The 24,150-nt window shown below is 62.4% G+C and overlaps 2 protein-coding genes across 4 annotated transcripts; both read right to left on the bottom strand.

Moving 5' to 3' along the window:
• Positions 1-3,035: 3,035 nt before the first annotated feature.
• Positions 3,036-8,666, bottom strand: ELF3 (E74 like ETS transcription factor 3). 2 transcript variants are annotated; one of them, XM_020892216.2, is made up of 9 exons: positions 8,532-8,666; positions 7,995-8,165; positions 7,547-7,768; positions 7,281-7,376; positions 7,071-7,190; positions 6,827-6,916; positions 6,582-6,698; positions 4,311-4,506; positions 3,036-3,758 (listed from the first exon to the last, which is right to left on the bottom strand). In XM_020892216.2, exons 2-9 carry the CDS (start codon positions 8,155-8,157, stop codon positions 3,644-3,646), a joined length of 1,119 nt encoding a protein of 372 aa, XP_020747875.1. In that variant the 5' UTR covers positions 8,158-8,165; positions 8,532-8,666; the 3' UTR covers positions 3,036-3,643. The 2 variants fall into 2 exon arrangements, with proteins under 2 accessions (XP_020747875.1, XP_070329888.1); XM_070473787.1 differs by having other exon boundaries at positions 8,602-8,642.
• Positions 8,667-11,163: 2,497 nt separating this feature from the next.
• Positions 11,164-23,816, bottom strand: RNPEP (arginyl aminopeptidase). Of its 2 annotated transcripts, none has more exons than XM_070473784.1 (11): positions 23,297-23,816; positions 19,488-19,628; positions 19,075-19,223; positions 17,793-17,909; positions 17,197-17,432; positions 15,484-15,597; positions 14,824-14,936; positions 14,636-14,744; positions 13,704-13,928; positions 12,551-12,693; positions 11,164-11,656 (listed from the first exon to the last, which is right to left on the bottom strand). In XM_070473784.1, exons 1-11 carry the CDS (start codon positions 23,735-23,737, stop codon positions 11,498-11,500), a joined length of 1,947 nt encoding a protein of 648 aa, XP_070329885.1. In that variant the 5' UTR covers positions 23,738-23,816; the 3' UTR covers positions 11,164-11,497. The 2 variants fall into 2 exon arrangements, with proteins under 2 accessions (XP_070329885.1, XP_070329886.1); XM_070473785.1 differs by having other exon boundaries at positions 23,333-23,816.
• Positions 23,817-24,150: the final 334 nt, after the last annotated feature.

Genomic DNA, 24,150 nt, shown 5'->3' with positions numbered 1-24,150 from the left:
AATGGCTACCCACTGCAGTACTCTGGCCTGGAGAATCCCACTGACAGAGGAGCCCAGTGGGCTACAGTCCATGAGGTTGGAAAGATTTGGATACAACTGAGCGATGAACACTTTGGGAGGAGTCCGTGAAGAACTTGGATGGATGAATTGGAGGGAGAGGGGCTGGACCGGGACAAGGCTGCTGGGCAGGGGGTCCTTGGGCACCAGCTCAGAGACCACCCATACCCCAGGGTGCATGAGGCCCTGGGTAGGTCGTGCACCAACTGGGCTAGAAACGATCTTGAGGTGAGAAGTTCAGTGCTCCTCCTAATTGCCGGGCGACAGGTCCCAGGCCCTCATGGTGGAGGTGGCTGTCTATAGCCCACCCCCGGCAAGAACCCGGTCACTGGTTGACTGATTGACAGCCTCAAAGAGCCATCGTCTTGCAGGTGGAGGGGTGCCGGAGGAGCTACTTGTCGGGGAGCAGGAGGTGGGGGTGGGCCCAGCTGTGTCCCGCCAGGGCCGGGCGCCAGCGTGGCGGAGCTGACGGAGGCTGCGGGCCAGGCTCTGCCTCCCCAGACAGTGGTCCAGCATGGCCAGATCTTCTGGTTCTTAGGAGAAGCCTCCACCCCATTACTCTGGAAATGGCTCTGATTTTAAAGACCTAGCAATGTGTTCCTCCTGCTGTGCAGAGGCAGCTGTAGGGAGGCTCGGGGTGGGGGCAGCGAGGGGCCGGCCGTCTGCAGGGTCCCCGGGGGCCAAGGGGGAGGGTCCCCGGGGGGAGGGTCCCGGGGGCCAAGCGGGAGGGTCCCCGTGCCGGCTGTCGCCGTGTGGGAGTCGCTAATCATTTTTTTGTTTTGAATAATTCTTAACTCGGTCTTCATTTTGCACTGGTCCCGACCTGGGTGCAGGGAGACCTGAGCCCACCTAGGGGGAGGAAGGGAGAGAGAGACCTTCAAACACAGGGGAGGAGAAAATGGGGGAGGATGGGAGCTGGTGAGTAAGGGGCTGGGCTGGGGGCTGGGGCAGGCTGGGGCTGTGACCTGTGTGTGAGCGGTGCGGCTCTCAGCTGGGGGTCTGTGACTGTGTGTGTGTGTGTGTGTGTGTGTGTGTGTGTGTGCGCGCGCGCGCACAGGGGAGACGGTGGCGGGCAGGGAGAGGCACGGGCCAGCCTGACAAATATTTATTGAGCCCTGCTCTGCCAGGCCTGGGGAGGCCTGAGATGAGTAAGCCTGGCCTTGCCTGGAGGCCCCACAGCTCCTGAGGGCAAGAGGGTGTAAACAGTGAAAGGAATCAAGGCAGATGAGCAGCCCCCAGGCCAGGCGGGGAGGGGAGACGGGGGTGAGGCTGGCCCTCCCCCGCAGACACACCCCAGGGGCTCCCTCACCACCAGCAGCCCCCCACCCCTCGGGGGTGGGGAAGGAGTGGTCACGCCCTGGGGCCAGGCTGCCTGGGGCTGCGCTGGGCTCTGCCGGTCAGGTGGGGTGAGGGCGGTGTCCTGAGGCAGACACACCCCTGTGGAGGAGGCAAGGCCCACCCCAGTCACCCCCCAGGGCCCACAGAGCCCCGCTTGCCGCGGGGTCACACTCCTCCGTCTCTGACCTTCGTTCAGTGTCCAGCTCCACAGGGCCGGGCCGCCCAGTCCCCTCTGAAGGCTGTGGGGAGGCTGGGAGCAGATAAAGGAGGAGGAAAGCGCCCCATAAACTGCAAACTGCAGGACAAAGGTCGACGCGCTGTGGGCGCAGCTGCCTCGGCCCTTTGGCACAGGACGAAGGGCGGGCCTGGGGCTCCCGCCCAGCAGACCCTCACCTGCGCCTCCCAGGGGACGGGGGTCCTGGGTGCCCAGGCCCACTCTCAGAAAGGACGCAGGCAGCCAGGGAGCCCCTCCAGGGGTGTGAGGACCCCGATAACTTGGCTGGAGAGGTGAGCACAGTGCCTGGCACAGCCATTTTCAGGAAATGAGGTGATTGCTGGGCTGGGACCCCAGCAGACAGAGCAGATGCACGGAAGCTGGGGCGGCTGGAGGCTAAACCCCCACCCTCCCCCACCAGGAACCCCCTTCAGAAGGGACACCTCTACCCAAAGGACTCCAGAGTATTCTAGCTTCTCCCATGGCTCCATCCGCTCCTGACGACTTCCCCACCCTCCTCTCCAGGTCCTGTCCTCCAGGGTGAGTGAGCCCTCCCCAACATGTGAGCACACACGTGCACACGTGCACACACGTGTACGTATAAGCACACGCATAGATGCATGCACACACATCTGTTTTCCTCTGATCCCTTCCTTATCCACATTCACTTAATGAATAATCTGATATTTCTAAGACAACTAAAGAGCATTTCAGACCCACAAAGTAGCTTTCTAAAGTGCTGACGGGAAATTGCTGGCCCCACGGGGAAACTTCAGGAGGACCCAGGACGGCCCCTCAGAACCCAGATGCATCGTCCCGTGCCACAGAGCTGCACCATCTGGAATCCGCCGCCAAGCCCTGCCCCGGAGAAGCCGCTGGGAGCCAGCCTCTCAGCCCACGAGTCCCCGGGGCCATCGGGCAGTCTCCCTCCTGGGGAGGGGGTCGCAAGGGCAATGCCTCCCCCGAGTCTGCCTCAAGCGCTCTTCTTGCTTTGTTTTTCCCTCCACGAGCTCATAACTGATTCCATGTCTGACAACGAAAACTCGGATTTATCAGACGGTTACTCAGCATGCCATCGACTTGACTGGAATGCACAATATCTACTCCATGAGGCCGGACACACACCCCCGACTCCTCGGCAGACGCGGTGCACACTGGCCCGATGTGGGAAGTGGCCAGCAGAAGCCTGGTTCAGCCCAGGCCACCCGGCCGGCGCCTTGTCTGCAGGATGGCCTCACCCACCCCTAGCCCCAGCTGGCAGGCCTGTGCCCCCGAGCCTCAGCTCTGGGACGTGGAGCCCACCCTAGGGTCTGCCCTGCCTTCACCTCCAGCCAGCAGAGTCCTGCCCTGGTCGCCTTTCCCAAACCCGCTGCCTGCATCCAGGCCAGAGCTGCAGAGTTTGGTGCACAGGTCGCTAAGACAAAGGTTAGAAAAAGTCCAGAAGGCACTTTATTGGAGTGCTCCCCTTCACATGGGGAGGGAGCAGGAGCCCCATCCCTCACCAGCCCAGCTGAGGGCCTCGAACAGCCGGTGTGGCACCAGTGCCTGGTGTGGGAGGAGTGGGAAGGGAACGTCTTAGAAAAAATAGATCTCTATGTACATGTCCGTATTTATAGCACATAAATTAGGGCGTGCTCTGACCCCTGCCCGCGGAGTCCAAGCACTGAGTGGGGAGGAGGAAGCCAGTCCAGAGAGAGGGGGCCCCCTTCTCAAGGCCCAGGACCCATGGCCTCCTCGGCCTGTCCAGCCTCTGCAGGAGGCAGGCGTCCCCAGCTGGGGTCCAATCAGGTCCAATCAGACAGAAGGAGCTGCACGCGCAGCGACGGCCAGTGTACAGTCACCTCCAACTCCAGGCTTGTGATTCCCATAGGAGGGCAGACTGCAGGGACCACTGGCCCCAGAGGCCAGGACGATGCGGACGGGACCCAGGGCCTCAGCTGCTCTCCACGGCATGGGGTGCGCGCCTGGATGGCCAGCTGGTCCTCCCAGGGGCTGCACTTCACGTCGAGCGTGGTCGCGGGGTTGATCCGCCCCTCAGTTCCTGTGTCCCACCACCTCCTCCTCCTTCCAGCCGCTGGAGTTCCTGCCGAACTTGTAGACAAGCCTCCGGCCGTCCACCCGCTCGAGGATCTCCCGCTTGTAGTAGTACCTGAGGGGGACGGGTGGTCAGAGGTGCCGGGCAGGGGCCGACCTGCCCAGTGTCCTCAGGTGACCTGCCCGCTGGGCTCTGGCCCCGGGGAAGTGGGCCTGAACCACGTCCTGCATGGGAGGAGCCCTCGCTCCCTCACCGGGCCCTGTCGGGGGCATCTGGCCCTCCCGGGGACTCTGCATGGAGCAGTGTGGTCTCGGGGCTGGAGGAAACCTTAGTGATGGTCTGGGAGGAAACTGAGGTACAGAGCCAAGCAGCTTAATTACTTCAATGGTGTGGGCCATGGCTAACGCCCTTTTTAGCACCAAGTGCCTTTCCTGGAACAAGCCTTGCAGATGATACAAAGAAATGCTCATCAGATCAAGCTCAGTATGTGCTGCAGGCCAGTCAGCCACGTCCCAGGCCATCACTTGTCCACACGAGGGGCGGGCCCTGCGGTTCCTCGCCGCAGTGGGCTCACGCCAGCCTGAGGGGCGGGCCCTGCGGTTCCTCGCCGCAGTGGGCTCACGCCAGCCTGAGGGGTGGCCCCTGGCGGCGCCCGTGGCTGCCCACCTCATGGCCCTGCTCAGCTTCTCGTAGGTCATGCTGCTGTTCTTCTTCTTCTGGCCCCACAGCTGGGCCACAGCCTCTGAGCGCAGGAACTTGAATACGCCCTCTTGCCGGTTCTCCCACTTCATGAGGCCCTCATTGAGCTCCGGGTGGATGAGGATGTCACGGATGAATTCCCACAGGTGGGTGCCTCTAGGGGCTACAAGGCCAATCTCCATCAGTCAGTGGCCCAGGCACCTGTGGCTCCCCCAACCGCCGCCTGGCCCAGCACATGGTCTCCTGATGGCTGCCTCCTGGCCTGGCCCAATACTGTCTACTGACGGCTGCCTCCCCAGCTGCCCCGACACTGTCTACTGACGGCTGCCTCCCCAGCTGCCCCGACACTGTCTACTGACGGCTGCCTCCCCAGCTGCCCCGACACTGTCTACTGACGGCTGCCTCCCCAGCTGCCCCGACACTGTCTACTGACGGCTGCCTCCCCAGCTGCCCCGACACTTACTGACGGCTGCCTCCCCAGCTGCCCCGACACTGTCTACTGACGGCTGCCTCCCCAGCTGCCCCGACACTGTCTACTGACGGCTGCCTCCCCACCTCCCCCGACACTGTCTACTGACGGCTGCCTCCCCAGCTGCCCCGACACTGTCTACTGACGGCTGCCTCCCCACCTGCCCCGACACTTACTGACGGCTGCCTCCCCAGCTGCCCCGACACTGTCTACTGACGGCTGCCTCCCCACCTCCCCCGACACTGTCTACTGACGGCTGCCTCCCCAGCTGCCCCGACACTGTCTACTGACGGCTGCCTCCCCAGCTGCCCCGACACTGTCTACTGACGGCTGCCTCCCCACCTCCCCCGACACTGTCTACTGACGGCTGCCTCCCCAGCTGCCCCGACACTGTCTACTGACGGCTGCCTCCCCAGCTGCCCCGACACTGTCTACTGACGGCTGCCTCCCCACCTCCCCCGACACTGTCTACTGACGGCTGCCTCCCCAGCTGCCCCGACACTGTCTACTGACGGCTGCCTCCCCACCTCCCCCGACACTGTCTACTGACGGCTGCCTCCCCACCTGCCCCGACACTGTCTACTGACGGCTGCCTCCCCAGCTGCCCCGACACTGTCTACTGACGGCTGCCTCCCCACCTCCCCCGACACTGTCTACTGACGGCTGCCTCCCCACCTCCGCCGACACTGTCTACTGACGGCTGCCTCCCCAGCTGCCCCGACACTGTCTACTGACGGCTGCCTCCCCACCTCCCCCAACGCTGTCTACTGACGGTTGCCTCCAACCTGGCCCAACACTGTCTACTGACGGCTGCCTCCCCAGCTGCCCCGACACTGTCTACTGACGGCTGCCTCCCCACATCCCCCGACGCTGTCTACTGACGGCTGCCTCCCCACCTCCCCCAACGCTGTCTACTGACGGCTGCCTCCAACCTGCCCCGACACTGTCTACTGACGGCTGCCTCCCCAGCTGCCCCGACACTGTCTACTGATGGCTGCCTCTCCGCCTGGCCCAGCACAAGATCTACTGATGGCTGCCTCCCTCCTTGCCTACCCCACTGGACAGCCAGGGGCGCTCCAGGAGGACCACGTGTCACATGGCACAGAGGCCTAACCTGCTCAAATACTGATCAGCGTCTAGCTGGGACACGAGAGCCATTGAGACACAGTGGCACCACCTTACGGAGCTTGCAGTTTGGAGGAGCCATGGTAAAAAAGCAAATTCACCAAAGGGTGGTGGGAGCTCAGCAGGGAGGGGACAGAGCCGGCGCCTGCCTGGGGACGAGGGACAGCTGCTTGGAAGAATAACCCCAGAAGCAAGCAGGCGCCCTGTGTGTGGAAGGGAAGTAGTTGTGGGACCCTCCTGGTAGCTCCAGGGGCGGGAGCCCAGTGATGGCCTGAGGCCAGCAGGTAGGAGCTTGGTGTGGAAAGGCCACCCCGGCAGAGCCCTCGGGGTGGGGCCTCCAGCGGCCAAGCCTCGGTCCATGCCTGAGCCTGCCCCGACCGCCAGCAGGGTATCCCTCGGGCAGGAAGGCTGGAGTCCAGCCTGAGGCCTTCCTCCTGTAGCCATCGCTAACCCCACACAGGACCCCCTAGCCAGGCTCGGCCACTAGGCTGTGACCCACTCGCACGCTGGGCCTGTGGCCGGAGCACGTGGAGCACCCCAGTAAGGAGGAGAGAGCGCCAGTCACCTCACCTCGGCCCCAGCCCAGGGCCCCCCGAGCCCAGGGCCCCCCAGGATGTGCCCCCCACCCTGGGGCGCCCGCTCACCGTGCTTGCTCTTCTTGCCTTCCAGACATTCCCGGGACTCTTTGCTCAGCTTTCGGGGCCGGCCCCTCTTCCGCTTCCCGTGCTTAAGATCCCCCTTCTTGTAGTCAGGAAAGCCATCTGCGGGGGGAGGCAGAAGGTCAGGAGAGGGAGGGCTGGGGGCTGGGGGGCAGCCTCCCTCCAGGAAACCCTAGAGGAGAGCAGGGGAGGGGGGCACCCTCGGGGGCCAGGAGGCTCCCTCTGCTCACCCCTGGGAAAGAGTTTGCTGTCTGGGGCATCCAAGTCCACGTCACTTCCACCGGAGTCTGAGGCGTGGGGGCTCTGAGACGCGCCAGTCCCTGGGGGGCGGGCCAGAGTGAGCCCCTAGCAGCCCGAGCACTGCCCAGCCAGGGCCCGTCCTCTCAGAAAGCCTGGGCATTGGTGGCTGGCAGAGACCAGGGCTCAGGGCATCCAGGAGGGCGGCCGCGGGCAGACGCCCGAGGGAGGGCTCACCTGCGGTGGAGACGTCGGAGCTGCCTGGGGAGGGCGCCCCCGCACCGAAGCTGCCTGTGTAGGGGGGGCTGGCCTGCCTGCAGTCCTCGAGTATCTCCTGGGTGAAGGGGCTTCCCTGGTCTAAGGGGCAGAGGTGAGTGGTCAGAGGGGGCCCTGGCTCTCCCAGCTGAGGGCCGTCAGGCTGGGGAAGGATGGAGGAGGGGCTCTCACCGAAGGGGCCTTGCTCCCCGAGGGGCTCCTGGAGAGCCAGGCTGTCCTTCTCCAGGAGCTCCATGATCCAGCTGAGCTCGTCGGGGAAGCTGGAAGCTGAGAAGGGGGTCAGAGCCCAGAGGATCGGCTCCATTCCCCTCCCCTCCCTGGGGCTCTCTCCCGGCCACACCCGCCCTGCGCTGGGGGGGGGGGAGCAGGCCCCAGACCAGCCTCCCTGAGGGGGTGGAGGGGGCAGGGGGCAGGCTTCGGGGCCTGGGGGCACTCACTGAGGTCCCACAGCTGCGAGTAGAGCTGGTCCCCCAGGGGCCCAAACAGCAGGCGCAGCTCCTCGGGTGCGCAGCGGCACAGGGCCGCCCCGTCCAGCTCGCAGCGCGAGAGGTCGATGGTGCCGGGGTCGTACTTGTGTTTCTCCGCCTGGTAGCTGACCCAGTCCAGGACCTGCGCCTTGGACCACAGCTGGGGCTGCTCCCCCAGCCAGCTGGCCTTCTCTGCAAGGGGCCAGCGCAGTCAAGGGTCAGCCTCCTCAGGCGCCCGCTGGGGATTCCTGGGGTCCCCCCACTGACCAGGACGGGGGCAGGTGGTGGTGCTCACGGCACCCCGGCCAGCATTCCCCCCAGGCCCGTACCCCCAAGCCCCAACACCCCAGCCCGCCCCTGTCCAATCCTTCCCCATCCCAGGCTCTCAGATGGATGCCCAGCCCCTCCTGAGACCCACCTGTGCCCTCCAGGGCCATCTGCGGGCTGCCCAGGGCCAGCACCAGGTCATCAGCCCCAAAGGTGGGTGCAGGGGGCACAGAGGCAAGAGTGGGGTCGTCCGAGCTGTACATGGTGCTGAAGTAGCTGCTGAAAACGTTGCTGATCTCACAGGTTGCAGCCATGGGGCTCCCTGGAAGGGCGGAGGCTGGTGAGGCCGGCACCCTGCCTCACCCGCGGGCGAGTCTGCTCCCACCAGGCCTGGGGCAGCTAGAGCCCCAAGGGCAGGGAAGGTCAGCCTCTCTTGGTACAGGCTCTCTTCCAGAGGGGCTCCAGGGTCTCAGAGTGGGGTGGGAGCATGTGGGGAGTGGGGCACCAGGCCAGGCTCCCTGCTCTGCCCACCTGGGTCCGCGGATGGGACCGGCCATCACGGCCACTGTGTCCTTCCTCTGCCGTCAGGACACGGCCTGCCACTCCCGCTTGCGCAGGTTCAGAAGCAGGTTCAGAACCAAGCTCCACCAGCCCCTCCCCGATCCCCCGGGCCAGGCGGGGGTCCTACCGTGGCAGCTGAGGGTGTGGCAGGCAGGCCAGGGGCGGCCAGTGGAGGAAATCCAGGGGAGGGGACCCACCAGGTAGCCAGGTAGCCGAGGCTACGGCCCCGCTCCCAGCGCGCTCAGCAGGGGCGTTGGAGCTCTGCCCGCACCCTGGCCTTTATAGGCGCCCGTGGTAACCTGAGCTGGCGGCTCATTGGCCGAGGGGATTTCCTGGCCTTTAGACGGGGCTCCTGGCCCAGGTGATTTGCATACTTTGTGCCACTTGGCCGGGATCCAGGCCGGCAGTGCTGGGAAGTCAGGCCTGGCTGGTTTAATGATTGTCAGGTCCGGCACCCGCACCCTCTGGGGCTGGGCACGGGGCAGTGGCCTGGGCGGGCAGCCACTGGGTGGGCATGTGCCCTCTCTCCTCAGGAAATTCTTCAGGGGCCAGGCCGGGCTGGGCAGAGGGGAGGGGAGGGGACGGGGTCAGGGCTGGGTCAGGAAGGCCGCCTGCAGGTCTGAGGACTAGGGGCCAGCAGGCAGGCGGGGGTGGCTGTCTGGGGAGACTCCGGACGCGGGGCAACACTCAGGGCTGCAGGACGGGCGGCTGCAGGGCCCACCGCTGGCAGAGGCCGAGGGCAAGGTCTCGGCACCCCCTGCCTGCCAGATGCCACCTGAGCCTCGGGGCTGCTGCAGCTGTGTCTGGGGGCCCTGGTGCTGTCAGAAGGACCCCCCACCTCCCTGCCCCCGACAGAGCTGCCTCTGGGGCCACCGAGCAAAGGGGAGCCAGACGCATGCGGCTGTGTCTACCTGGTCTAACCGCACAGGCCTGCTGCCCTCTAGCGTCGGACGCCGGGCTCCCTGGGCCCAGCTCAGTGCTCTTCAGGGAGCAGGCCCCATCTGACCCTCAGGGTGGCAGCTCATGGCCCACAGACTCGCCCGGGCCACGAATCCCCCAGCTGCTGCGCCCCGCAGACGCCCTCACCCTCCCTGTGGGCAGGGGACCCTTCCACCCACGTCCCCTCCATGAACTCAGCCATAACCACAAGAGCTGTCCCAAGAGCACAGAGGCCTGCGTGGGGGCAGCCAGGCGTTGGACCCCGGGGCCTCCTCCATTTCCCACCCTTGAAGAGAAGGCTGTGTGGGCCCTAATAGCCCTGGGTCTCTTCCGGATCTTGTTTTTGACGCATCAAAGGTGCAACATTTGAGCACCCCTCACCCTCCTTGGTCAGCGCCAGGGCCCGGGCGGCCGCCTGCTCGGTCTCCCAAGTGAGAGGACACCCCCCCTCGCTTTGACCTCAGTAGGACAGGGAGGTCTGAGTCTGGAGTCGGCCTGTCCGGTCTCTGCTCCGGGTGCTGAGGTCCCAGCCGCTCCCTCGGCCTGGGGCCGGGGTGGGGGGGCCAGGCCAGGCTGCGGGGAGAGCTCCCCAGCCCTCCAGGTGGCCTCTCCCACAGCCCGAGGCACGCCCTCTACCCTGGCCCTGGAATGTGGGCAAACCAGCTCCAGCCTCAGGACGGCTCACGTGCTCCTGAGCCGTCCTCCAGGGCAGGGCCTGTGACCCAAGAGGGCCTTGGAGAGGGCAGGCCTGCGAGGGTAGACGAGCCTTCCCTCCGGGGTCAGCCTGTGAGAGTGAAGGCAGGCGGGGCGGGGCAGGGCCCCCAGGACCCTCTCTGCCTGGACCAGCCCAGCTCACCTCCAGGATGGGGCAGGGACGACACGCGGGCCCGCCTCGAGAGGGGCCGGGCATCCCCGGGCAGGGGGCGGGGGGCGGGGTGTGACAGCTCAGGGCGCCTGCTGCACCGCGACCCCGACCCCGACCCCGACCCCGGCCAAGGAAGGGCCTCGGGGCCCTCAGTGTCCCGGGGTCCACACGCCCCGCGGTTCACAGAGAACCGGGGCTGTGCGCCTGGACGCTCAGGGGAGCCGGGCCCTCGGGGCCCTCAGTGTCCCGGGGTCCACACGCCCCGCGGTTCACAGAGAACCGGGGCTGTGCGCCTGGACGCTCAGGGGAGCCGGGCCCTCGGGGCCCTCAGTGTCCACACGGAACCGGGGCTGAGCGCCTGGACACTGAGGGGTCCAGGGGCCGCAGCAGCCCTCCTCACCTGTAACAGCAGCCGGAGCAGCCCTGGCCCAGCCAAAGAGACAGTTTGCTGGGTGGGGTTGGGGTCCTTCGCAGACCTCGCTGCCAGGACAGGGTCACAGGAGCTAGAGCATGGGTCTAGGAAGAGCCACTTGGAGATATAAGTGCTTCTCTGTGACCCTCCCCACCCCAGTCACCCCCACCCCAAGGTGCTGACTGTTGAGATCCCCACGTGGAAATCAGAGCTTGGAGTGAAGTTCTGGGCAGACTCTACTTCTGACCACACACAGCTGCAAACCCGGGAGCTGGGGGGCAGAGAAAACGCTCCAGGGCTCAGCCATCTGCAGCAGCGTCAAAGAGCAGTGGGGGAGGCCTGCAGAGGATGGCCTGCCCCCTCCGGGAGAGTGGCCGCCGCTGACGTGGACACGCTTCCTGCAGAACCCCGCGCGGTCCTGCTCCTCACAGCTCAGGGGCACCCCACCTCCAGCCCGTACCCCTAAAGGACAGGGAGAGCGTCCTGCCCTGACCCGCTCAGAACAGAGGGGGGCCTGGGAGAAGGAATTTCAGTCACCAAAACTTTTCATTTTAAAATATTTATTAAAATAATGATTAAACTTGAAAAAAGAATCTCCAGAAATCAGCCCTTGGCACAGTATTTCAAAAATCAGAAAAAAAATTAAAGAATAAAAAAAGAGAGAAAAAAGAAAACCACGCCTGCTCTCCCGAGACCCCAGTGGGGAGGGGAGGCCTGCCACCCCCAGCCCAGGGAGCAGGGAGGTTCTCGGTCACCGGCCGGGTCCAGAGCCAGCCCGTCAGAGCGGAAGCCCAGGGTCGGGGAGCAGGTGCCCTGGTGGGGCCTTGACCTGGAGCAGCCACTGCGGGCCGAGCCGGCAGAGGCAGGGCGGGAGCCTCTACCTGCCCAGGGGCTCCAGGATCTGCTGGACGTACTGGACCACGTTGCTGTGCAGCTGGGGGGCCGTAGCCGCAAAGGTCTCCTTGGCGAGGGTCTGGGCAGCCGCGCTGCCCGCCATCATGGCATGGTACAGGGGGAGCGTATACTTCTGCTTCCCCTGCGAGAGGAGGCTTGTGCTCAGGGTCTGTCGGCCAGCTCGAGGGTCACAGCCCTGCCCCTGCCCCGGGGCCCATCTGACGGCCCAGCCTCCTGCTCCCCAGGGCCCAAAGGGATGTGGATTTCCGTGCTGGAAGGGGCGGGGGGGGGGGGGGGGGGGGCTTCCCAGACACGAAGTCTCGTGTTCTGGAATCTTCTCAGAGGCCATAGACCCTCACGGCTAGGTCTCCCAGTCACCCTCTTGGATATGTCCACACTCGACAGAAACGAGTGGCGTGGGCACGCAGGAGGCTCCACAGCTTAGAGCTCTAAGAGGTCAGAGCTGCGAGGCGGCAGCACATGGCCAAGACCGCAGTGCCTAACCCACACATGGGGCTCCGGAGGACCATCCGTAGCCAAGATGGAAGCCGCACCCCGACAGCTGCACCAGACGGTCACACAGGCTGCCGACCCCCGAGGCGGGGGCCTCAGGGGCTCGGGAGGAGTCTGACCCAGTCTGGCCCATGGCCCGGATCCGGCCCTCCTCTGGACTCTCACGGAACGACCTCCCCAGCAGGCCGGCTGGCCTCTGAACCCTCAGGCACAGGCCTCCCCAGGCGCCCGGACCCTTTGCTCACCTTCCCTCGCTTCTCCTAGCCTCTGGCCTCTCCCCAGACCAGCCCCGCTGACGCATGGCCCGTCTTGCCTCCCTCCCAGCGTCCGGCCGATGCTGGCCAGCCCCACCCCTCGGGCCTCTCCAGCTGACCTGCACAGGCTCCCAGGCCGGGCGGCCTCCCCCCAGGGCGGCACCACGGCCTGCTCTCGGGACCTGCCGGGCCCTTTGGCCCAGAGAGGGCGGCCTGCGGGGCCCTGCCCGCCGTGTGCCCGAGGGGGTCAGGGAGCCGGGGGTGCCCACCTGGCTGTGCAGGAATTCCTTCACTTTCCAGAAGTCCTCCTGGTGGTCGTTCTTGAGGACAATCTGGCCCCATCGCAGCCGCAGCTCTGCGTTCTGGGCGTTTGAAATCTTTGGGCACATCTCTCCAAGTTTCTTCACGTTCCCTGGAGAAAAGAAACGGGTCACGAAAGACGCTGCCAGCAGCGCCCCACACTGAGGAGGCCGCGCGTCTGCCCGAGGCCCTCCGGGGGCTCCGGAATCACGTCTCTGAGGGCTTCAGGCACCCACTTGTCCTGCACCTTCGGGCCCGATGCGGTCGTGCCCTGGACGCGCACCTGCCCCAGCTTCACAGCTCTCCTAACCACCTTCCCCTGACGCCACACAGAGGGGTACGTCCCTGGTGGGCTCTGCCTGAGACTCCGCGCTTCTGAAGCAGGGGCCCAGCTTCAACTCCCGCCTGGGGAAGTAGATCCCACACGCCACAACTAAAGAGTTCAAACGCCGAAACTAAGATCCAGCGCAGCCAAATAAGTAAACAAAATAAGCATTAAAAAAAGTATATCAGCGGGGTGCAAGGAAGGTTCAAAATGGATGGATCATATGGATCCTTACGGAGGATTCACGCTGATGCACAGCAGAAACCAACACGATGTTGTAAAGCAATTATTCACCAGGGAAAATTTTACAATAATAAGATAAAATGTGTATACATAACATCCCGACCTCCTACGCTCCTTCCTCCCCAGACCAGAGCGTGTGCGCCCCCAGATGTCCTGCCTGCCACCCCTCCCACCAGCACCTGCTGGCCGGCATCTTGCTCTAACCGCTTTTCTGGGGCACAGCCCTTGGTACTATTTCTGGCTGAGCAGCAACGGGGCACTCGTGCTGAGGGCAGGGGCCGGGCAGGGCCACCCCCCACCCCGCCTGTGGGCTGAGTGAGTGGCTGGTGCCCCGGGCTCCACAGCCCTGGGCTCACAGGGCAGTGAGGAGGATGGGAAGGCGTCACAGTGAGGGTGAGGGGAGACTGCCCTGTACGGGCCGAGGACCCGGCGAGCCTCTGGTTTTCCTGCCCGGGACACGGGTGGACACTCCACCCCACACAGACCTGCCCCCGCCACCCAGGACACACATGGCATCTGCCCCAGCCCCGAGGGAGTGGCCCGCTCTTTCTCACCGGGAGGGAGCGGGGACTGCTGCAGGATCTTATCCAGGAAGTACACCAGCTGGTAGGTCTTCCAGGCAGAGGTGGGCACGGCGTCGATGGCCCCTGGGTCCAGCTCCTCGGCCGCCCACAGCTGGGCCAGCTCCTCAGCCGGCCTCATGAGCGAGTCCCCGGGGGAGAGGTCCGGGAGGTAAGGTGGCCAGCCCGGGGTGTCCAGCCAGCGATCAAACTCGAACCCTACTTGGCGGAAGCGAAGACCCCGTCAGAACTCCCCGCCAGAGCCACGGTCAGCCCGCCCCGGCAGCTCCCAAGTCCTCCCCCAACGCTGACACCACTGCCCCATGGCCAGCTGCTCTGCAGGGCCCCAGCCCCCGTGACGCCTACAGCCCCGGGTGACCCCCTTCCCACCTGGGCCTGTTCTGTGCAGAAATGAGCCGTCAGGACGACAGGGGACACGGCCCACCCCCACGAGCAGAGCAGCTGTGCCGACGCTCCTGGGCTCTGGGGTCCTGCCCTCAGCAGCTTGGGGGGTCCAACCCTCACCACCTGGGGGGAGTCCACCCTCCCAGCCAGCAGGGGAGCTGGCTGGATGGTGCCCAGCACAGAGCAGGGAGCAGGGGCACACCTCAGGGGTCACAGGCCTCCCACCAGCTCTCCAGGCAGGGCAGCCGCCCTGGTCCTGGCCGGGGAGCCCCTCGGGGCGGCAGTGGCCTGGGCAGGGCTCAGGGTCTGACTGTGTCTCAGAGACAGGGAAACCAGACGGCAGACAGGAGCAGAAAGGCCGAGTGGGGCAAAGGAAGCCGGGGGTGGCGGAGGTCCTTCTGTGGGGCCCTGGGGCCACCCCAAAGCGCCACCCCCAGGGGAACACACTGGTCCCTCAGGGCAGAAAGCAGACCCCACCCTCCACGACCTCCTGGAAGCCGTGGGCCAGCTCCTCTGCTCACCCGGGATGGAATCCACCCTCTTTTTCTTCAGCTCAGGGAAATAGTCCAGGAAGAAGTCCAGGAAGTCGTCAGCTAAGATGCTTTGGAACTTGAACTTGTCCACGTAGGCCTGCAAGGACGAAGGGGCGGCACAATCAGCTGTGCAGAGCCCCCACGCCCCCCCGCCCCCCTCACCTCGAGCTGATTACCTTGAGGAAGTCGTCAAACTGGTCCTGGTCACCCACCAGGTGGGCCAGGTAGGAGATAAAGCAGAAGCCTTTCTCGTAGGGGGTCTCGTTGTAGGTGTCATCCGGGTCGACCCCTGCAGAGAGAGCTCTGGATTCAGAGCTTCAGAGTGGCTGTGGCAAGACCGACACCCATTCCCCAGGGCAGCCCGGCCTGTCTCCAGGGTCTCGAGAGGGACGACAGGGGGAGCCCGGGGCTGCTGTGCTGGTGGGGCCTCCCTTGCCCCACGGTCACCCCCCACCATGTGGCCGCCCACCAGAACAATGGGGGTTTCTGCAGATGCTCTGGAGCCAAGTTAACAAACTATCCCATCTATAGTGAGCTCTCCATCAGAGTCAGAGGCTTCAGCTGCACAGAAAGGTTTCAATTAGTCACACGGGGAAATAACAATGTTAGGAAACAAAAATCGATGACCTCGGAGCAGTCACCGGCTTTCTGGGTCACGCCCTCTGTAAGGACAGGCGACCTTGTTCTACAAACCCCAAGGGGCTGAGCTGACCAAGGACAGGGACCCAGACAAGCAGGGCAACGCAGTCACTCGGAACTGGCCGGAGCAGCGGGGAGGGCCTCGGGGGCTCCTCCCCGCCGAGGGACCAGGGCGCACGGGGCGGGAGGGCGCTGACCAGGCTCGATCCGCACGCGCAGCTTGTTCAGAGGGTGGTCCTCGCCCGTGATGTCCATGTGCTGCCGCAGCAGTGCCCGCCCGGTGGCGGCTTCCAAGCAGGTGTAGGCGGGCCCTGTGGGCAGGAAAGGGGCTGGCACCCCATGCACGCCTCCCCGAGGACCGCGGGCAGGGAGGCTGTTGACAGCCGACCCCTCGGCCCGTCTCCCGCACACGCTCCCTCTGGCAGGGGCCTTCTGTGCAGCGTGATGGTGTCTGTAGAGACGGGAGTCTGACCACCCCCCAAAATGGAACCTGCCCATCTGACTGCTCCTATCGCACAGGAGAAATGGTCACCTGAGCCTTTCCTCGGGTCCCCGGTCTTCTTCTGGCAGGACGGTGGGCACCAGCCTCACTGCCGCCCGCCAGATGCTCCGACCTGGGGCGACAGCCCGCCCGCCTCAGGGTCCAGCATGCACGGTCTCAGAGACCACTGCAGGATTCCCAGCGGCCAAGACCCTCCTGCTCCGTGCCCTGATGAAACAATAAACCTCTACAAACTTTCTGGGAGGCAGGAGACAATACATGCTTTAAAAAAAAGGCCTTTAAAATGTTCAAGTCCTGACAAGCACACTTCAAGGAATTTATTGAAATCATCTGAGATACACGTGAACCTACGTAAAGATGTTTATCAGAATATTATTTTGTTGGGAAAACGAGGGACTTCCCTGGCAATTCAGTGGTTAAGACTGTGCTTCTACTGCAAAGGGCGTGGGTTCAATTCTTGGTTGGGAACTAAGATCCCACATGCCCCGAGGCGTGGCCAAAACAACAACAGCAACGACAACAACGAAAAAATAAGATTTTTGTTTGTTTAAATTAAAAAAAAAAAGAAAATTACAAATCAGCCTACAACTGGAGGCTGACGCAATAACTTATGAATTTATTTAAATTCTTCTGCAGCAGTACAAGAAAATTTAATGACTCAAGAAAACGTTTAACTTTACTAGGCTAACAAAAATGACAGTTCTAATGCCACGTATGGTCTGATGATTCACACACACAAAAAGAACTATTAATACATCAGAAAAGATATCCACCAATCATCTCTGAATGGTGAAATGATAGGTGAATATTATGCTGTGTACTTTCCCATAGGCACCAAAATAGATTTTAATCAGAGAAAGAATAAAAAAAAGCCAAAAAGCACCTATGTGCTGTGGGTTTTCAATAAAGAGATGGTGCTGGGAACGTTATTTCAAAAGTGTGGCTGGGCGCAATGTGAAGGTCTGCCTTCAGTTGCTAAGTCGCGGTGAGCATGCTTCCTACCCTCTCTGCTTTGTGACCTGCACACGGCAGTGAAGGGGGTGAGCGCAGCACCCAGTCAAGGCTGGTACTGGGTGTTCAACACAACGTGACGCTGACAATGACCTGACCACGCACTTGGCGCATGAACTGACACCTGAGACACTGCAGGGCCATGCCCCTGGGGCACGCAGCCTTGGGAAGGCACGCCCACCACCCGGTCCCTCTGGCCAACTAGACTGCCCAGGACTCCCTCAGCCCCCGGGCCCTGCCAATGCGTGACTGAAGCGCGGCAGGAACAGTGTAAGCATAACTGTGTCGTAAGCTGGCCGCCACGGCAGTCCAGGGCTCGCTGCACTGCCGCCCCTGGACACCCCAGAAGGACCCTGGCGGGCCCAGGACGGAAGGACGGGTCCCCGTGGCGACTCACCGAACAGAACGGAGGAGATCCTCCTCTGGGCGTACATGGTGAAGCCTTCGTTCAGCCAGAACTCCCCCCAGTTGGCGTTGGTCACCAGGTTCCCAAACCAGCTATGGGCAATCTCGTGGATGATGACGTCGGCCAGGGAGCGGTCTCCGGCCAGAAGGCAGGGCGTGACGAAGGTCAGGCAGGGGTTCTCCATCCCCCCGAACGGGAAGGACGGGGGCATGAAGAGCACGTCATACCTGCCGGGGGCGGGCGGTCACACGGGGTGTGGCTCCACCCCGCAGTGCCCCCCTCTCCCGGCCCTTCCCAACACCCAGCTCCCCGCAGGCCTGACGGGGCCTCTTGCTCAGGAGACCCCAAGTCTGGAGACAGCAAACAGAGAGTGGGGCTGCCCACAGTGACGGGAAAGGCAAGTCAGCCGCATCCCCACCGCGAATCCCACCTCCAACCCAGCACCCGCCTGCATGCCGCTGTCCTGAAACCCCCACCCCGGGCCCGCCTCAGTCGCAGCCACAGCGGGTCAGGCTGGCGGTCCTCTCCTCCCCGCCCCTGCACCCCGGGGGGGGGACCACAGACGTGAAGCCCCCGTGACACCTCACCTTCCCCACACGTAGGGTCCGAAGAGCTTCTCTCCCGTTGCCAAAAACTCCTCTATGACCCCGTCGTACTCCTCCTTGGCAGCGTTGATGAGGCAGGGCTCAGCCCACACCCGGCTCCTGCGGACAAGGGTGCAGAGAGGGCGGCGCGGTGGTCAGGGTCTGCCTGGACCAGCCGGCCTCCGCCTCCCAGGGAGCTGGCGAGCCTGCCAGCAGAGTACCCAGGACAGAAGCGAGGCCCACACAGAGCCGGAGGGCTGGCCCCGCCTGCAGAGTGGCGCCGGGAGCTCCTGTAGGCAGCAGGCCTGCCCCCACATGGAGCCCCAGCTCCCCAACCGCCCGGCGGCTTCAGAAACGACTGGTCTTGCTCCGCGCCAGCGGCTCATCCTCTTCTGAACAGAACGTGGCAGGAGTAAACCCCTGGAAGATGTCCCTCTCCTTCTCTGCTTTCCCGTGGCTGCAGGCTGGCGTGCCTCCGGTCACCCACTGCCCTGCACCAGGAAGGGGCCCCTCGTCGCGCAGGCCCGGGGCTGCCCGGAACCCGTGGCTGGAAGCGGATGCCGACGGGCCCACCCAGCACTCCCTCTGACCACAGGAGCGGAGGCGTGCGGTGCCTGTGCCGCTGCTGAACCCTGTCCGAGGCCTGGCGCCCGGCCAGCACCTCTGGGGCTGGCAGAACGAAGGACAGCACCGCCACCAGGGGAGCCACGTCCAGCCGACCCTCCCACTGCGGGCAAGGTACGCCGCGGACAGGATGACGACCAGGAGAACCCGGGCGCCTCGTCAATTTCTCTTTGGGGGACACCTGACAAAATCCTTATTCACCTCCACTAAAGCCCCCTCCCTTCACAGAGTTGGCCCAGGCCTGGGCCTCTGTATCCAGAGCAGACAGGAGAGAGCGTGCTTGGGCTTCCTGGGAGGGTGACAGTAAGAGCAAGGCGGGTGTTTCCAGGAATTAAGTGCCAGAGAAGGCAAGGAGATTTGGCAGTGATAAGAAAGCGCACATAGTAGCTAGAAGGGGATCTAGACTGCTGCCTGAGCTCAGAGCTCTCTCTGCATGGGCCAGGACAAAGCAGGACTGGGTCTCAGTGCAGGATGGGAGGGAGGAGCGGGGAAAGGACAGTACTCCGACGCCCTCAGGCCACGCCCCGTGCCACAGAAAGGCTTGGACTTGGGGCAGGCCAACACCGCCCCGAGAACCACCCCCAACAGGTCTGCTCGCTGGTCAGAGGGCTCCTTGCTTGGAGGTTGGTCCAGTCTTGCCTCCGGGGTCTTGGTCTCCTACCTGGGTCCAACTTCAGCTGAAACCAGATCTCCGATGGCCAAGGCTATCAGGTAGGAGGGGATGGGCTGACTCATCCGGAAGAAGAACTTATTGGGGCCGCGCTCCTCCCAGGCGTCAGCACTCATCACAGCGGTGAAGCCATCTGGAACCTGAGGACAGAGGAAGCCAGCAAGGTCTCACCTGGACAGAGCCAGTTTTCCATCAGCAGCCGGCCCGGTGATGATGGCGGCCTGAAGGCCACCGCAAGTACAGGAGCTTCTAGAAACTAAATGGGCTCAACCGATGGGCTTTAGCACAGATAAAACTTCTGCAGGTGGAGGAGTTCTTCAGAGGGTCTGTAAGCATCCCCTGAAAGGTGACCTGATGGAGAGGACCGTTCCAGTCCCCAGGGCAGGGACACACGGCCCCCTCACCTCGAGGAGAGCGGAGTATCTGCACTTCACGGCGGGGGTGTCAAAGCACGGGAAGAAGGCTCGGTTCAGGACGGCCTGGCCCTGGGTGTAGACGAAGGGCTTCTTCTTCCCCGCCGTCTGCTCAGGAGCCAGCCAGCACACCTGCGGGGAGGGGCGCACCGCTCAGAGCCGACAGCCCACAAGGCCCTGGGCAGGCACTGCTGCGCTGGTTGCACGACTTCCAGCCAGGCTGGCTCAGATGAGGAAGCTCTCTCTGGCTGCGTGTTTAATCCCCCCGGAGTCCAGGCCGCGGCCCAAAGTCCACTTCCCAGGGCAGACACCACCAAGGGGTCACTCCTCATGTGTCCCTGGGCCGTCTCAAGAATTCCTGAGCTGGCCTCCAACCCCCTCGTCCTGACTCCCTCCTGCATCCTGCTCACTGTAGTAATTTCTCACCAAAAAACAAATGCTGAAGAAGCCGTTCTTCAACTTGAGGTAAAAGACACAGAAAAGCAGAAGCTAACAGCAAGGAGTGTGATTAATAGGTGTTCTCCATTCCCTGGAGAAGGAAATGGCAACCCACTCCAGTACTCTTGCCTGGAGAATGCCATGGACGGAGGAGCTTGGTAGGCTACAGTCCACGGGGTCGCAAAGAGTCGGACACGACTGAGCGACTTCACTTCACTTTCACTTCCATTCCTGAAATTTACCCTTTCAGAATAAGTGTGTTTTGGGCTTTCCAGGTGGTGCCAGCAATAAAGAATCCACCTGCCAATGCAAGAGAATAAACGTGTTTTACATTACAGGCACTGGCTATGATTCTCCCCCCAACCAATATTTATTTTATTTATTTATTTACTTGGCTATACCTGGTCTTAGTTGCAGCGTGTGGAATCTTTTTACAGCATGCAAGATCTAGTTCCCTGAACAGGAATCGAACCCTAGCCCCCTGCACTGCGGATGTGGAGTCTTAGCCACTGGACCCCCAGGGACGTCCCGGGCTGTGATTCCTGAATTGTCTTCTGTAAGCCCTTAATCGAGGGTACATCTGAGCCATTATTACAAACCCCAATGCTGCCCACAGCAGAGCTCATGTCTAACACAGAGGCTGCGTGGTGCTGAGGGGCCCGCGTCAGCAGCATACACCACAGGAAGGTCAGAAAAGGGCTGAGGGGTCCCAGGAGGGTCTCAGTGTAAGCAAAACCCTCAGGCTGCACCCTCAACAGCCGGCAGGGTTTAAACAGCTGGAAGGAAGGGAGATGACGTCCAGGAGACGGGAGCAGCATGGGCGGGCGGGGAATGTGGCTCCCGTGGAGCCGGGCAGCTGTGTGTGGTGAAAGGCTTAAAGCACAGAGGCGCTGAGACCGACTCATAAGCAGCATGAGGGAGACACACTGGGGAGCTGGGGGTTTTCTTTGCATGTGTGCACGTGTGTGTGTGCACGTGTGTGTGTGCACGCGTGTGTGTGCACGTGTGTGCACGTGTGTGTGTGTGTGTGTGCAAAAGGTAAAAAGTCGCCGTCCAGAGTCCAGTAAGACAGAAGTGGGGGCGGGGCAGAGAGAGAGATGCCCCGTGCAGACCCCAGCAAGCTCTGCTTCAGGCTGGTGACCGGAGGCCAGCACAGAGGCCAGGAATCAAGCCAATACCACTGCCCTCAATATGATGTTAGAGAAGTGACACCTTATCTCTGAACTTCCGCTCAACTTTGCTGGGAAACTGAAACTGCTCTAAAAAATAATCTATGAAAAACAAGCAGACTTTATAACCCCAGTCTAATCGTGAGAAAAACAAAAGATAAATTCCAATAGAGGGGCGCACCACTGTTCAAAACTATCTAAGTCACCAAAACAGGAGCATCTAAGGAATCGTCACAGCCAAGAGAAGCCCACAGAGACGTGACAGAGGGACACACTTGGGTTTCTGGACGGGACCCTGGAGCAGAGGATACTTTAAAACCTAAGGCTGCTATACACCTGAAATTAACATCATAAATCAACTATAGTATAAAGTACAAGTTTAAAAGACCCAACACTCTAATAATACCTTGTACATGAAAGCTGCTCAATAAACAAATTATTTAAAATAAAAACTAAGGTAATCTGGAAAAACTACAGATTCCAGTTTATAATAGGGTATCTCTACTGGCTCATCAATTGCAACAAGTGTATCCCACTCGTAAGCCGCTAATAAGGTGGGGGATGGTGGCGGTGTGTGTGTGTGCGTTGGGGGTTTATGGAAACTGTCCTATACGCTCAGCTTTCCTGGTAATCTAAACAGGTTTTTAAAAAAAAAAAAAAAATTAATTCTATTATTGAAAACAAGTGTAACGAGTTGGCAGTGAGAGGTACTAGGCACCATATTAGAACTTATATAAAGACAATTCATATAACTGTTGTCAGGCTCAGCTCTGTAAACAATGACTTACATCCCTTCAACCACAATCCTCTCTGCTTGAGTTTGGCTTGTTTTTGTTGTAATGACATGAACAGAAGAGGATGAAGGGGGCTGGCAGCACAATGAAACCCAGGAGACGCTGTGGCCCACGGTGACCACGGTAAGCGCCCCCCTTGGGACAGCGGAACAGGAACTGTGCCCACTGGGGACCTCCACAGGGCAGAGGACAGCTCTCCATGGAGCGTGGGTGTCTGCCATCAAGTCTTAAATGAAAGCTGTTTAATTCCGAAATTCAACTTCAGGTGCCACTTTGGGTTAGCATACCCAGGAGGCCTAATTTTTCCAATTATTGTACTTAATTTCTGCCCCCAACTGGGAACCAGAATATAACAGAGCTGCTGCTGCTGCTAAGGCACTTCAGTCGTCTCCGACTGTGCGACCCCATAGACGGCAGCCCACCAGGCTCCCCTGTCCCTGGGATTCTCCAGGCAAGAACACTGGAATGGGTTGCCATTTTCTCCTCCAATGCATCAAAGTGAAGTCGCTCAGTCGTGTCTGAGCAACCCCAGGGACTCCAGCCTACCAGGCTCCTCCATCCATGGAATTTTCCAGGCCAGAGTACTGAAGTGGGGTGCCATTGCAACCAAACACATTTCCATGCGTTCCATGTGTCCCTCTATGCCAAGTTGCCCGTAGCGGTCCAGTTTTTCCTCTGCCTTAGAGGTCAGTCCACATTGCTCTGGACTTTAATTTTTCAAACAAGTTCTATCTTAAGGTTCATGTACATGCCTAATGGTAAAAGACGGAAACAGAAACGCCCTCTGAGCCAGTTCCAAGAGCAAAGGGGAGAGCGCCATAGAAGAGCAGGCTTCCTGGGCAGGCAGGCCGCCCACCCCATCCGAGAAAGGGCTGCGATTCTCACCGAGGTACCCACAAGACCCTCTTTCCAACTGCTGCACTTGCCCCACCTCCCCCACCCCGGTTTAGAATTTAAGAGCCAACAGTGAGAAAGCCAATTATTACAAAGCCTGGTCCACCCTAATTCTGGCTCTCACTTTTACTCAAATTCTTTTGTTCATCACATCCAGGAGGAAACAATAAATAGTAAGTGCCCAGTCTCGGAGCTGTTCCAGCCCCGGGCACAAAGGGCTGAGTCAGCAGCGGGTAACAAGCCCTCATCTTCAGGGCTGCCCCCGAGCAGAGCACCACCAGGGCCCAGCCCAGGCTGGGCACACCTAAAGCCCTAAACTCAGCTCGGGAACCATCTGCTGTCCAGCCTGGAGGACGCAGAGGGCTACAGACGGCGCGGCGGGGGTATCTGGATAAAGACCGGCAGGACCAGAGGCGGGGGTGGGGAGTCACCTGGCCGAGGAGGGGCGGGGGGGAGGCGGGAAGGCGCGCCAATACGAGGAGGCGCGGGGGCCGCGGGCACTCACCCCGGGTCCCTCGCCAACGCGGTAGGTGATCCGCACCTGCAGGCGCTCGCCGGCGGCGCAGGGCTGAGGGAAGCGCACGCACAGGGCCTGGCCGTAGTGCGAGAAGGGCTGCGTGCACACCGGCACCGGCTCGGGCTCCGGCTCCGGCCGCCCCGGCTCCGGCCGCCCCCGCCGCAGGGCCGCCGCTGTCACGTCCACGCACGGGTGCGAGTCCAGCCGCAGCTCCGCGGCGCCGTCGGGCGCCCGGCAGCGCAAGTCCAGCACCGCCGAGCCGCTCAGCCCGCGGCTGCCCGGGCCCGGCCCCGGCGGCCCGAACTCGGCCCGCAGGTCCAGGTGCAGGTGCAGCAGCTCGAAGGCGCGGAAGCTGGAGGCCGACGCCACGTCCTCGGCCTGCGCCGCGCGCAGCGCCCGCCCGCCGGCTCCAGGCTCGCCACCCGCCATGGCCCCGCGCCGCCGCTGCCGCTGGTCCGCCGCAGGCCCCGCCCCTGCAGGCCTGGCTCCGCCCCGCAGCCGGTCTGGCCCCGGGAGTCTTTGCCGCGCGCCCGGGAAGGCCCCGCCCCCGATAAGACCACGCCCCGGAACCGAGCATGGCCACGCCAAGCCGCCGGCAGAGTTCCGGAAGGGCCCGCCCCCGCGCAAACCACGCCCTTCCCCTGACCCTAACCCACTCCCAGCTCTGCACCTTCACCGAAGGACTTTGGACAGGCCTTTGGACAGGCCCGCTGGCGACAGTTTGATCCACCTCGGCCCGAATTCATCCCACTGGGATGGCCCCCAGCCCCTGCGCTGAGGTTGCCATGTCAGAGTCCAGCGGGCGGGCAGCACTGAGCCCGGGGGTCGGGTTTGAACTCACA

The sequence above is a fragment of the Odocoileus virginianus genome, chromosome 11 (genome assembly GCF_023699985.2).
Source record: "Odocoileus virginianus isolate 20LAN1187 ecotype Illinois chromosome 11, Ovbor_1.2, whole genome shotgun sequence".
Taxonomy (NCBI): domain Eukaryota; kingdom Metazoa; phylum Chordata; class Mammalia; order Artiodactyla; family Cervidae; genus Odocoileus; species Odocoileus virginianus.
Note: the sequence above shows the minus strand (reverse complement) of the source record. Positions and strands in the feature narration are given on the sequence as shown.

Coding starts and splice junctions, on each gene's coding strand:
- RNPEP (XM_070473784.1), bottom strand. CDS start 23,737: ATGGCGGGTGGCGAGCCTGGAGCCGGCGGGCGGGCGCTGCGCGCGGCG. Junction 19,224..19,487: donor GATACTCCGCTCTCCTCGAG/GTGAGGGGGCCG, acceptor CTCTGTCCTCAG/GTTCCAGATGGCTTCACCGC. Junction 12,694..13,703: donor GCAGTCCCCGCTCCCTCCCG/GTGAGAAAGAGC, acceptor TCTTTTCTCCAG/GGAACGTGAAGAAACTTGGA.
- ELF3 (XM_020892216.2), bottom strand. CDS start 8,157: ATGGCTGCAACCTGTGAGATCAGCAACGTTTTCAGCAGCTACTTCAGC. Junction 6,917..7,070: donor CTCCGACGTCTCCACCGCAG/GTGAGCCCTCCC, acceptor CCCGCCCCCCAG/GGACTGGCGCGTCTCAGAGC. Junction 4,507..6,581: donor AGGCAAGAAGAGCAAGCACG/GTGAGCGGGCGC, acceptor TTGGCCTTGTAG/CCCCTAGAGGCACCCACCTG.